This window comes from Apaloderma vittatum, unplaced genomic scaffold (genome assembly GCF_000703405.1).
Source record: "Apaloderma vittatum isolate BGI_N311 unplaced genomic scaffold, ASM70340v1 scaffold10889, whole genome shotgun sequence".
NCBI classification, from domain to species: domain Eukaryota; kingdom Metazoa; phylum Chordata; class Aves; order Trogoniformes; family Trogonidae; genus Apaloderma; species Apaloderma vittatum.
The window spans coordinates 3,525-17,171 of NW_009734644.1; the positions used below are offsets into that span (position 1 = coordinate 3,525).

A 13,647-nucleotide genomic window follows, 5' to 3' on the forward strand; every position below is an offset into this window, starting at 1 on the left:
CCAAAAAGATGATGAAGGGAGTGGAACATCTACCTTTTGAGGAGAAGCTGAAGGAGCTGAGTCTCTTTAGCTTGGAGAAGAGGAGTCTGAGGGGTGACCTCATAAATGTTTATAAATATGTCAAGGAGGAGTGTCAGGAGGACGGAGCCAGGCTCTTTTCAGCGGTGTCCAATGACAGGACAAGGGGCAATGGGTACAAACTGCAACATAGGAGGTTTGACAAAAATATTAGGAAAAACTTTTTCACTGTGAGGGTGACAGAGCCCTGACACAGGCTGCCCAGGGAGGGTGTGGAGTCTCCTCTGGAGACACTGAAAACCAGCCTGGACACTTTCCTGTGTGACCTACTGTAGGTGATCCTGCGCTGGTGGGGGGGGGTTGGATTAGATGATCTTTTGAGGTCCCTTCCAACCCCGAACATTCTGTGATTCTGTGCTTTCCACCTTTTTCTACCACTTTTTTTCACATTAATAATTTAAAAGTGAGCTCTTTCTTGTCATAACTGTACATTTCTAAGACCCAGAGATGTCTTTACAGATGTACTGGAGCATAAGATGATTCTAATTTCCAATTCAGATATTACATCAAGCTTGGAAAACGTAGAGAGACTTAAAATCAACATAAGCCACAGACACCCACACCACCAAAAACACCAAGCCAACATAAAACAAGATTTTCGGGTCACAGGTTCTTCTTTTTTCTTTAGCTTCCACTGCTGTCACGTGCTTTACAAGAGGACTTGACCTTAGAAAGGAGACAGAAGATGTCCTTTGCCCAGCAGACTGTCCTCTATGGCAATTTTATGTCTTTGGGGATGGAGTTTATGCCTCTCTTTCCAGTGTCTGCGGAGCTGCCATACACAGGTAAGCCAGATGACTGCTAATGAATGCGTTAAGGAAGTTTATACAGTCTTGCCACACTTAAAACTTAACCTTTTGATGCTGTCCTAATAAAGATATTTCTGGACTTTGTCAATACTGGTTACTCAACAGGACTGTCATTAGGAGAAGAGAGAACAAGGATGAAAACTTGTTAGGTGCCTTGCAAGTTAACCAAGTTGTGTTTAAATGTTCCTGAAAACCACTTCATTAAATTGACAGAGCAGCAGCCAGACTTTCACTGCAAGATTACTTATGTGTCACTGGTAGACCTGGAAAGATGCGGTGTAATTAGTAACTAATTGGAGAATTAAAGAAAGAAGATTCACCTTCTGACTTTCATTTACAAGACACTTTTTCTGAAATAGTTAAAATCAGTTTAAGCTCCTGTGCAAACAAACCTATGATGATTTGGCTAAACATGTTCCACAGACAACGACAGTGTTATTTTTTTGTTACTGTTGCAGCATCTGTCTTCTGACACTTGCTGGGTGTTACCCTACTTAATGATCTCTTAATGAAACCAGCACCTATCTGCATTCACTTCGGTATCAAATTAAAAACTAAAGACTATCCATGTTAAATAGATATCATTAGAAAAAAACCAGTAATTCCACAGGGGAAGGAAAACAGGCTGGCAGACACCTTACTGAGGTTATCTGAGATTTTTGGGGAGTTGAGGTTTTTTTTGTGGTTTGGTTTTTTTTTGAGGAAGGACAAATATTTAATTGCTTTTTAATATGGAAGTGCTGGACAAAACCGTCTGGAGACAGGGAGATATCTATTTCAGATGGCTCTGGAAGCCTGACTGATTCCTCGCTGTCAGTCTACAGGGAATTTTAGACTTTGATTTTAATGCTTTGAGGAAGGTTTTGATTACTAAAGGAGAATTTTTAGCTTCATCTATTAACTGAGTACAAGGTACTTTCTCACTTAGACCTTTCACAACATGCTTCCTACCACAAAGCAGATTCTAAACTCTGTAATGTGTTACAGCCCTTAATAAAGAACTGGTATTTCAGCAATGGAAATTTGGATTACACGTGAAAAGCCTGACAATAAGGACTGAAATGGCCTGAGATATTATAAGAACAGCAACCGTCACTCCAGTTTACAAAAACAGAGTGACAGCCATCTGCCTAGAAAAACTAGATAACTATAATTGATCCTATCTCAGAGGTACAGACTAGATGATCCTGCCCAAAAATTTTCCTAATTTCTGGGAGTTCTGTAATTAAATATTAAGGTATTTAAAAGAAAGACTTCATCATGCATATAATCTAAGTTACTTAGGTTTCAAGAGGTACTCTTGACAGAAATCGTTATACTGAGGTATCATAATGTATTGGAGACCTTTTTTTAATGTCCTGCTCCTATGAATGAGATTTTATTAGCATTTGGGAATTACAACATAAGTTATTCAGAATCTCTGAGCATCACTGAACTTCTTAAAACTAGTGTTATTTAGCTTCTAGCCTGCTCATGTTAAAATATACATAACTACAGAAAAAACAAGCATAAAAATCATACCATCTGGTTATACTTGTGTATTTCAAATAAGGCTACTGCTGCCATTGCAGAAAGGCTGATTAAACTATTCTTAAAAGCTTATGTGAAATCAAGTGTTTAAAAGAAATCGGGGATTAGTTTTGAATTTTTATCCCCAGGCAATAAAAGAAAATCCTAAAATTTTACAAAGAAATAAAAGACTAGAAGATAAAGGAGGAAAATAAAGAGGTGTGGGGCTTTTTTTTTTTTTTTGCATTTACATTCATTGTTTGATACTTTAAATGCCATAAAATACATGCTAAGCATTTTAAATAAAAATCCTACAACTTTTAATAAGACTTAGAGAATTTAGGCTATTTTTATAGTCCTTAAACTGCGAAGTAAACTAAAATGCACTTTTTTTTAAAAAAAAAAAATTAGATTTAAGGAGGAGTTTTGAGTAAAAGCTGTCTGGAATTTCTGAAGTGCTGTACAGGAGACTAAGAGCTAAGGCACTATAGGGGTAGCTACAAAGAATTTGGGAGGTAGTGTGGGGGTCTGTATTTGTTTTAAAAGCTTGAAAGTTCATTTCAAAGAAATACATATCTCTGTTATTGCTAGAACAGGCTTCCTTTTGATCCTTCTGTAAAATGAATGAATGTCTCCATTCAATGTGCTTTAAATGTCTTTATGGGTGCTTTATTAAGAAATAGCCACCCTAAACTTCTGTTCTTCACTTCTAGTTTATGTACATAATCAAAAAGTTTGTGAAAGAATGTCTGGATCAAATGTTTCTATAAAACCCACCGACCAAAAACCAAAACAACAAAACCCCAAACTCCTGTTATAAAGGGAAGTTCATGTACCTACTAGCACTGTAAATATCAGTCCTTGTTAGAAAGGACGGATGAATGGAGAAGCAATAGCTGTTTAGTTCTCAGCTGATTTCAGCGCAGGCTGCAAAATCCAACAGAAACACACAATGTACTTGCTCCTTCTCGCTTTGTGTGGCAATGGCTAAACTCACTCCAGATTAGTGCTAACTCCAGGTATTGCAATCACCTCGATTTGCTGTTAGGGTGGGGTAACTAGAGATGTACTTTGAGAATTTAATATGTTTCTCCCAAATAAGTGAAACAACCCCATCTAGTTTAAAGCTGGGCATACCCTATGTCACACAGCTCATTCCCTTAAGCACTGTTGAGAGCCAGGCCTGTGCCACCACAGAGACTCTTGCTGTTACAGACAGCACCATCACACAACCATCCACTGCTTCGAGAAGCAGCAGTCTTGGGAGTGGTGCTTACTACTTTTTTTTTTTTAATCTGAAAATGTTTGTGTGAGCATTGGTCAACTACCCCTTCCACATACATTCTGGTTTGTGTGCTGAGGCCTGATTCATTAATTTTATATAAACCAAATAATGCTTATTCTTAGGAGTCATTTTGTTACTGTGAGGCAATTGATACAAGAAAACATTATATAATGCATGTAAAGAATTTAGCAAAATTCAGCTGCAGATAATTCTGTACTACGGACAAATAAATTTTCTGCCTTTTTCAGTTTGTTATATTTGGCTTTTATCTCCTTATGTCCTTATTTTATGTGCAATTACTGTCAGGAAACAGATTATTTATTTAATATTGTTCTTTTTCTGGGCAGAAGAATAAAAGATTTATTTGTCAGGGGAAGAACAGAGAACCTCCTACCAGGCTGATACTATGTAGGCATAAAAAACTGAGTTAAATCTTCCAGTGAGTGATTAATTGGATTAATAATCAGCAGGTCAAATGAAGGACTAGGTTCTCAGTTTGTGCAGTCCTGCTCTAGTGCCAGCTGCACTAACTGGAAAGCCAGCCCAGTATGGTAGCTTTTAGATGCTAAATAGGCATATAAATAACCTTCCTAACCATTCTCAGGGTGGAACTATTTCTAATTAAACACTGGAATCCCAGAAGTGGAGAGTAACAAAGGCATATCATGGTAATATCAGTGTGGCCACAATGGGACCACAAACACAAATGGCCCCTGAGCTGCCCTAGTGTTTGCTAGACGAATATAGACAAAAACTTTGTCTGGCTGGAGGGATTTCTGAGCAGCTGTACATCCCCAGGGAAACTTTGGTACAGAGCCTGCTTCTGCTGCTGAGCCTTCTTTCCTGCCAAAAGCAACAGGGGTGCAGAGGGGACAGAAAGTACAACTGGGAAGGGCAGAGGTGCTGGCATGAAACTCTGAGCAGCTTCATCTTGGTGAGGAGACTGCAGTTTGGAGAAAAGGAGGATGGATAAAGGTGGATGGTGTGGAAGGACTTGGATGCAGCTGCTGATAGTAGGAAGGAAAGATGGGATTTCAGGTAATTTAGCTGCCTTGTCTCAAGCTCCTGAGGATGACTGTTTTCATCTAAGGACCCTACAGGAAACACCAGCTGCTATCATACCAGCTGCCAGCGTTCTGCTAGCAATGGGAACAGGAACCTTCAGGTCAAAATTATGGTTTGGGGTAGTATAGCAGGGCTTCATCTTTCTGCTCTCACCCTCCTGCTGAAAAAGCAGAAAGCCTACCTGTAGACATATATGATGAGCATAATGATTAACATAAACATGTCATGTTAGTTTCTGAACAAACATTTTGCTTCTGCTCTGCAAGACTAGAACAACTCAATATATATTTCTTTTAACAGCCCAGTTGCAGTGCTGCTGCCCTTAGGCTTGGGATAGAGCATTTATATTCACTGTAATGCTCCATCATAGAACATTATCTTCTACTGTCCTTGGCTGTGTACTTTCTTCCCTGAGCTACTGTGCAGTGAGGCACTGAATTGCTTCCTCATGTATCTGCTCTTCTGCTTTGTGCATTTTTGAGTGAAAAATACCATTGAGGTATAAATTATGATTTGTTATTAACAGTGAAGCTAGGCAAGAGAATGTACTGACAGCTTTTATATGAAGTTGCCATCAAGCAGCACTGGCAGTAGCATGAAACATAGTTACTGAGGAAATGAAAGCTGTTCTTGGAAATTCTGCAGAGTTCCAGTTTAATGAAAAGAGCCATGGCGTGCAAGTCAATCAACAGGAGCAAAGAACAGAAAATCAAGGCAGACTGCAAGGACATAAAATATTCTGAGGAAATGCATAGGCACTTCTTCACTGTTTAAATACCACTGCAGATCTACACAGGATGAATCTCGCTTTTAAACTCAATTGTAAATGATTGCAGAAAGGAATTTGCCAACTTCATTCAGAATACAAAGGCAGACTATGGTTTATTCCACTTCAGTATACTCTGAGTAAACTTGCTGGAATAAACATCAGAAGTAAAACTGACGCGATTGTAAAAAATTGCTTAAACAGTTGTTAATTTACCTACAGAAAATGGCAAGAAAAGAGAAAAAACTTCCAAAAAGTTACTGCTCATATTACATTTGTATCTAATATCAACTCCTCACTTGCATTAAAAACAGCAGAGCTATCGCATGGAAATAATGTATCTTCAGAAAGCAGTCTAGACCTTTATGACTTTTGATGAAATATGTTTTCAATAAACAGATAAGGAGCAAATAAAAATAAAACAAAACTCTGGTTTCAGTGGAAAGCTTACAAATTCAATGGACACCAGCTAGATTTACTTTTTTTTTTCCCGGAATGATTGCACAGCAACCCAAATGAAAAGACCAACAGACAAAGTGGACCAACATAGACAAAACTGGTCACATTGCACCTAAAATAAGATGAAATCATTGCTTCTGGGAAGGGTTCTTAGGTTGAGCTTTTGGTATGAATGTCATCTTGAGCCGAATTCAGCCAGCCCTCAGTTGCAAGTCCCCAGCAAAAGAAATGGGAAGACATACTAAGCTCTTCTTGGGAGCTAACTTGGGCATAGATCATATTTGCTGAAGTAAGCCTAAAGTAGATTCATTAAAATAGCAACTCTAAGCTTAAACTGGAAACTGTTCAAGTTAATATATATTTTATTTCTGACAAGTATTTCTTTATCCATTAAGATTAAGAGACTAGTGAAGGCTTGAAAGTCAAAGAGAACCAGGTGCTGGAGAAGAACATCATTTCTATTTAGACTGAAATTTTCTAAATAACATGTGTTGTTTTCCCCAAAGATAATTTTGCTCTACTGAATTTTCCTGTCATTTAAAAATAACCAGTTAGAGGCTCTGGTCTGATTTTTCTCTCACTGTTTTTTAAAGAACTGTGAAGTGCTATTCATATTTGCCAACTGTCTATATACTACATACAGTCTTCATAGATGAAAAAATATCAATGTATTTTGAAACTATTATCATAATCTTCCAAGTTACAAAAATTAAATATATATAACCACAGTTCAATTTAGAAATGCAAATCATGTCCATGAATGAGGAATATATTTTGTCAGCAGTCCACAAAGAGATTTATGTGGAAGCTGCCTTTGCTGCAGATACCCAGAGCTCGTATTACCAGAAATATATGCAAGGCTTTCTTAACTCTGCTCTTGGTTATTCTACTTTCACAATGTTTTAAATCTAATTAGTCTGGGACCTCTTTTCAAGCAGAAAGCCAAAAAGATAAGTAAAACTACCACAAAGGTGTGTACTGTTGTGTTTAAATAGTCTCAAAATAGTTGTTTGTCTCCCGTAATACTGGACTGGCCCAAATACTACAAAGCATCAAGCTTTTATTCCCTCTTAGAGAAGCTTGACATTGAATTTTGGCCTCTAAAAACAATAACTGTTCTTTCAGTAGCACAGAAAGAGATCTAAGCAGTCCTGATACCTATTAGTGTCACCTGAGGTCTCCAGACACAACCAACCACAACAGCCTCTCTGCCTGCAAAAAACAGCAAAGCTCTCAGGGCTGCTTTTATCCTTGAAGTTTCCTAAACGCATAAATCTACGGTCCTGCTGAGTACTCAGTGATTCTCGGCCCAGGAGCATCACAAGATTTTTATACTAGCTGGTCTTCATTTGCCTCAGACAGCAGGATAGATCTGGCAGGCACTCTCACAACCTGTTAGTTGAATCACGACATGAAATTCATCAAGGTAAAAATTATAATGGCCTTCTCTAAGGACTAGACTATGACTTCTAAAAACCTGTCTAGGGTCTGGGTGGTTTAGGTCAACTTTCTTCTCAGTTTTGGAAAACTTCCTCCACAGATTTTGCTACAAGTTTTCTTTTTACTTGCATGTTTCTGAACTGACTCTTCTAGTAAGGCATTAAGGAGCGTAATAGTCCTATAATAGTGAATATGACTTTATAAGATATTTTAATCAGTAAGCATCCTGCTATTTGTTCTATTTTGGTGTGTTTAGGTTTTTTTAGTTGTTGTAACTAAAGATGTATTGCAGTATGCTTAAACTAGTGAAGATAGCTATGACTTGTTAACTCTTTCCTAAGCGTTCCCAGTTGTGAAGATGCAATTTGGTATGGTACTCTGCATCTCTGGCAGGGGAAATTACACAGCTGAATTGCATCTACTGTTGATATCCTACTTCCAAGTCTAGACTGAAAGCTATCTAGAATCTTACATGGATTGAGTTATTAATTTCCATTTATTTATTTCATTAATTTCGGATTTCACATTTAAGGTTTACTACAGGTGGATAATAATAAGAAAATGCTTTAGGTTCTGTTCTTATAATTATCAGTACTTTAATGGCTGCTATAAAGGTTGTCTACCACTTCTGACTTCAGTCTGTAGTTGATAACAAGATACCCTCTGTATCCATTACTACTATAAACAGCAATTTTTCTTTCCAGTTTTCTTAGCTTTTGTCATTTTGTAGTTAAGCGTACCAAATTTTGTTTCAGTCATAAATATTCATGAGGCATAACGAGTTCAGGTAAGTTTTGTTGGAGACCTTTCCTTTAGGAACTGATATGTCCTTGAAACATCATTATTCTGCATCAGTCTAAACACGGCCAGACTTTTAGAGTTTCCCAACACTCGTCTAAGTTTGCATGGTGCTCTGCAGAATAGTTTCTTTTAAAAGTCTTTTCAGCGATGTATAGCTTGTTCTAGCCTGAACACAACTGCCTGCCTATATGGGCATCTTTGTCAGGAGGCTAGTGTCCAACATACTAATGGTGGTATAATTGTATTGCATTTCCTTGTGCTTTCAATTGTCTGATTTATACCAACTCTTTTTGTACCTCAGGGGGGTGATCACCAACGCAGGAGGAGCTGTAAGGGTGCAGACTCTCCCAGGACAGGAAAACTACCCAGCTGTAAATGCCAATGGGATCCAGTCTCAGGTGCTCACTAGATGGGCTTCGTCTTTCTCAGTTACTCGTAGGTGGAACACAATTATTATTTTGCAAACTATCTTTGGCATATTAATACAACTCTAGGAAGCTTCGTCAGTGCTCCCGCATGCATAAACAAATGTGACTGCTATCTGCTTCTCTCCCCCTGCCTGCCTTTGTCTGCACAGTTGAGATACCGTGCTTGACTGCAAACGAGTTATCGTGCCCTGCCATTTGGGTGAGGTTGAACCACCCTCATAGAAATGTATGATCATATATGTTATTGTGGCTTCAAAAATACTCAAGTGTATGTGTTTTCTGGTATATTCTTTCCAAGTTTGGGAAACAAATGTCTCTAATGTATTCTTATTGCTCACGTAGCTAGAATTCAGCCTGCTATCTGTAAGACACTAATTATCTTTGTATAGTGTCCATCACAAATAAATAGCTAAAAACTTCAAGTTCTGGGTGCTTTTGGTGAGGTTGTGAAATGCAGCTCTTTAGATCAAGTCCTGAGCGTATCTGCTAAAAATAACACCTGCTATAGTTCAAAATCTCTTGTTAATTAGATATGCTGTAATCACTCATCAGCTGTCACTGTTTCTAATGCAGAAGTTTAAAGGACAAGCTTATTACCTGTAAAACAAGGAGTTCAATCTGGATTGCATCAAAGATCTGCCTAGGCTTGCCTCCTGCTCTGAGAGCAGCTAATGGCAGGTGACAAACAAAGGTTGTTGGAAATACCACACTCATCAAACACCTGTAATTTCATCTAAATACACTGAAATAGATTTATTCTTTCAATATTTTAACAGGTATCAAGAACACAGCACTTGAAGCAGTGGGTCGAACAGTATCAACAGCACGTCCTTCTACAGGTACGAGAGCTCTGCAACAACGGAAGCACGCTGTGATAAGATGTGCTACAGTGCACAAACCCCTGACTAAAATGCTGTGTTTCATATGATTTATTTTTAAAGAAGAAAATACATACAGTATCTGTTTTTGCAGTGCATCTTTCATCAGCAAAAAGAGGAATCATTTGTAATCAAGGAGATCGATCCTGACTTCGGTAGTGTTCGTGTAAACTAAGAAAAAACTTAGATGAATTTAGAAAAGTAATATGACTAGCAGAAAGGGTGGAAGGAGTTAAGGAGCTCATGTGATATTCATTCCTATCAAGTGGCAGAGAAGACAGGAGTTCTTAAAGAAGTACTCAACAGCTGAAGGCTGTCAGGACTTCATTTACATGTTATATGGATTTCTGCACAGAAAATGCTGCCAGTAAAAGGTTATATCTGTTTTTATGAAGGTTAGTGGTGTATAGATACTGGACTTGGATCTTGTTGGTGAATAGACCATTTGCTTTACAGTTGAAGTCACAGCTTGCTTCCAAACCGCTCAGACTGTGCAGCACAATTGCTAATTGAGAAATGGTAGCACTTGGGATGAGGAGCCACAGCAACCTACTCAGCTTTCTACGCTTCAGGAATCAGCTAGGCGAGAACAGACAGGAAGGTTAAACAGCTTCATTTGAAAAAGAATATTCTCTAAGGGGCAAACCGGTAGTAGTACAAGTTTAATAATTAAACCAGTGGGCAGTTCTTATTGCAGACAGATGGCGATGTAATTCTTTGAGTCTCATTCTTTTTCTGGTTCGCTTTTGGCTGTTCATCTTGCTGTTCTTAAATGATCTATGCTGTTTCCTTCACTGAAGGTAAAAGACCCAAGAAGCCACTTGATAAAAAGGCTGGAAACAAAGGTAGGAACTCAGATTTAACTTCTGCAAAGCAAGATCCTAATGTTTATTCTGTGTTAAGAAAGTTTAATTATTTTGGATGTTCACAGACTGTAAAGCTGATATTGCCTTTCTGATTGATGGAAGTTACAACATCGGCCAACGCAGATTTAATTTGCAGAAAAACTTTGTTGGGAAAGTAGCTGTGATGTTGGGAATTGGAACAGAAGGGCCTCATGTTGGAGTTGTGCAAGCCAGGTAGGAACAGCTGTATACAAAATAGAATGACTAGTAAGAGAAATCAACTCGTTTTGCAGAACAGTGTTCACTCCATAATGGCAGAAGAAGAGCAAGAGAAAGAAAACTCTTTCCAGCTGTAGTGGTTTGCTCTGTGCTACACTGAGATGGCATGAAAAATTTGTTCACGTTCTGCCTCTGTGACACTTAATATTTGGATAGAGAGAGCCGCCAGACTTTCCACAGCCCCTCTGCTGCTGACTGTGTCGTAGCTTATCCCAGTAAAAGAGCAGAAAGCACTCTGCAAAGGAGAGGAGGCTCTTTAAAAAAATGTAGAGGGACAATTGTCACAAATGGCTATGTACCTGTATAAAATAATAAAAGAAAACCCTGCTCTTGCCAGCCTGTAGGTAACTACAGCTAGTATTTTCAAATTGGAAATGCATTCAAATTGTTCTGCATTTTAAGACTATTGATACTACAACGTATGTTTGCAGGCTGCAAAACAGTTTGCAAGCCCCTGCAACATCCAGCAAGCTGGTGAAACATTTTTTGGGACCAGAGTTCAGTTTGCTAGTGCTTGGCTGTAACAGTTTTCCAAGGCTTAACCACCTGAGCCATTGCTTCTGGAATAAAGGAAGCCCAACGAAGCCTTTATCTCTCTCAATTTAAGAAGATGAAACACCTATTATTTTACACAAGGTTTCTCTATCATATCTTTCATCATTAAAGTCTGTTTCTCTCCCTTGCCTTTAGACAACTGCAGAGTATGTGTCTGTGTTAGATTTAATGACCGAGGCTTGCAGAATGTAGAAAGACAGCCCACGGTCACGGAACAAACAGTCTGAACCGCTGTGGACACCTCTTTTAGGATGTGAGGAATTCCATCCAGAAAAATCCAGTCTGTCCACAGCAGACAGCAAAATCTAGGGGAAACGAACCTCACTCTTTCTGTCCTGGATTTAAATACTATAATGTGAGGAGCAGTTAGTTCCTGGAGAAACCGAGCGATCAGTTCGGCACCTTGAACGCTCAACTCTTCATTAGAAATTAGACTTACAAGCAATAATCTTTATATCTTTAACAGCTATTCTGCCATGAGATTCAGCACTGCAGGCCAACTCTGCTCGGCACAGGGGTTCATTCTAGTAATTCTGACCTATTCATGGCAGCAGCTCTTTGACCCACGAGGGTTTTTCTTTCTACTCTTTGCACGACACATTTGTGTCCTACTATAAATCAAAATTGAGGTCCGGAAACTTTGTGTAGCTAAAATCTTTGATTTCTTAAGTGGAGTCAGTAGCTAACATACCTTAAAATGTATCAAGTAACTCACTGTTTGCATTCCGTAGGAGTTTTTTAAAAACAAGGTATTTCTGATAGAAACAGTGGAAAATGTGCCAATTTTCAATCACACAAATGCATTTAATTTAACATCTGGCATGTTCTAAGTTCTTTCCTGCATATATTTGCAACCCAACACTTTCAGCTACTTTATAAGCATAAGAATCATTCTGTTCTTAATTTACCCACCCAGCTAAATAATTCCTTCTGCTAAGCATTGTGAGAATTAATAAGTGAGGATCATGCTTCTGTGTTAGGAATTGAAAATATAGAGCAGTGTATATTACCAAGAACAAAAGGATTCAAAGTGTATCTTATCTTGCTTATGCCATAGCTGTATGAAAAGTGAACTATGTACTTTATTGCTCTGTTTTATATTTCTGCAGTGAACATCCAAAAATAGAATTCTATCTGAAAAACTTCACTGCTGCAAAAGAAGTTTTGTTTGCCATAAAGGAACTAGGGTTCAGAGGAGGCAATTCAAATACAGGTGAGTTCATATCTCCAGGCAAATAGAAATTATTTATTTACGTTTCCAAATAGATATTTTAATTTGTATAAGTATGCATATATGTATGCACTGAAGTACTTAAAATTCAGGCAAGAAAGTATTTTAAATGCCACACTTATCTTAGGTTCAACATTCTTCCACTATAACATTGCCTCGTCTTCCATTTAATTTCCAGACATCAGGGTTGCTTATTACAGATTTAATTAGAATAGAAGTGCAAATATCACTTCCTGCATTTAAACAGTAATCAAATCTTCACTCATAACAAAATGATATTATGAGACAAGTTCAAATCTAATAGGCTTTTCTTTCTTACTGAGTTGCTAATTAAACAAGTCAGAAAAATCCTGGAATTAATAGGAAGTGGTTGTGAAGAGATGTTTGCCAAATGAGGAAACGGAGCATTCCAGATATGTTCAATTTCACAAGCTAAATTTAAGGAGCTCCTCAACTTTCTTCCTTTCAATCCATATATCTACTTCCTAGTACAAAACTAGACCTGTGGACGAAAAAATGTCAGGGGTTCCTTCCTCAGCTTTATCTGTGTGCGCTTCTTTGGTTTTTTGTTTGTTTTGTGCTTGGTTTGGGGTTGGTTTTGTTTGCTTTTTTTTGTTTGTTTTTTACTTATAGGTTGCTCAAGGTTTATTATTATCAAATCTCCTAAGACACTCTTTTGCTTTTACACTGGATTAGACCTGTAGTCATAAGCTAAATCTAACACAATTTCATATAGGAAAACTGGTCTCAAAATGTAGTGGCATTTTTTCTTCATGTTATTTTTCTGTTCAAAACTAGGGAAAGCTTTGAAGCACACAGCCCAGAAATTCTTCTCTTTAGACAACGGAGCCCGTAAAGGAATTCCCAAGATCATTGTGGTGTTCCTCGATGGCTGGCCCTCAGATGATCTAGAAGAAGCCGGTATAGTGGCCAGAGAATTTGGGGTCAATGTCTTCATTGTATCTGTAGCAAAACCCACAACAGAGGAGCTGGGAATGGTGCAAGACATTGGTTTTGTTGACAAGGTAAGAGAGAATATTGTCAAATGTTTTTCAGTCATAGGTATGATTCTAGAGAATTTATTTCATGTTAAATTTTAATGAACTAATTATATATAATTAAAATATTCTCTCAAAAACACCACTGAAGCTATCCTTGCTAATAAGTGATTTAAATGAATATCACAAGGAAGCCTAAAGAAACACTGGGGTTTTTCCTG

At 38.0% G+C, this 13,647-nt stretch overlaps 1 protein-coding gene across 1 annotated transcript in view; it reads left to right on the top strand.

Annotated features, from left to right (window-relative positions):
- Positions 1–706: 706 nt before the first annotated feature.
- The window catches only part of COCH (cochlin), a gene marked incomplete at its 5' end in the record, with an annotated part of 14,757 nt that continues 1,816 nt past the window's right edge, over positions 707–13,647 (top strand). Inside the window, 7 exons of the mRNA XM_009876353.1 lie at positions 707–863; positions 8,514–8,647; positions 9,417–9,479; positions 10,319–10,363; positions 10,450–10,597; positions 12,307–12,410; positions 13,227–13,453. Coding sequence (XP_009874655.1) covers positions 707–863; positions 8,514–8,647; positions 9,417–9,479; positions 10,319–10,363; positions 10,450–10,597; positions 12,307–12,410; positions 13,227–13,453 — 878 coding nt within the window. The remainder of the gene's footprint in view (positions 864–8,513; positions 8,648–9,416; positions 9,480–10,318; positions 10,364–10,449; positions 10,598–12,306; positions 12,411–13,226; positions 13,454–13,647) is intronic.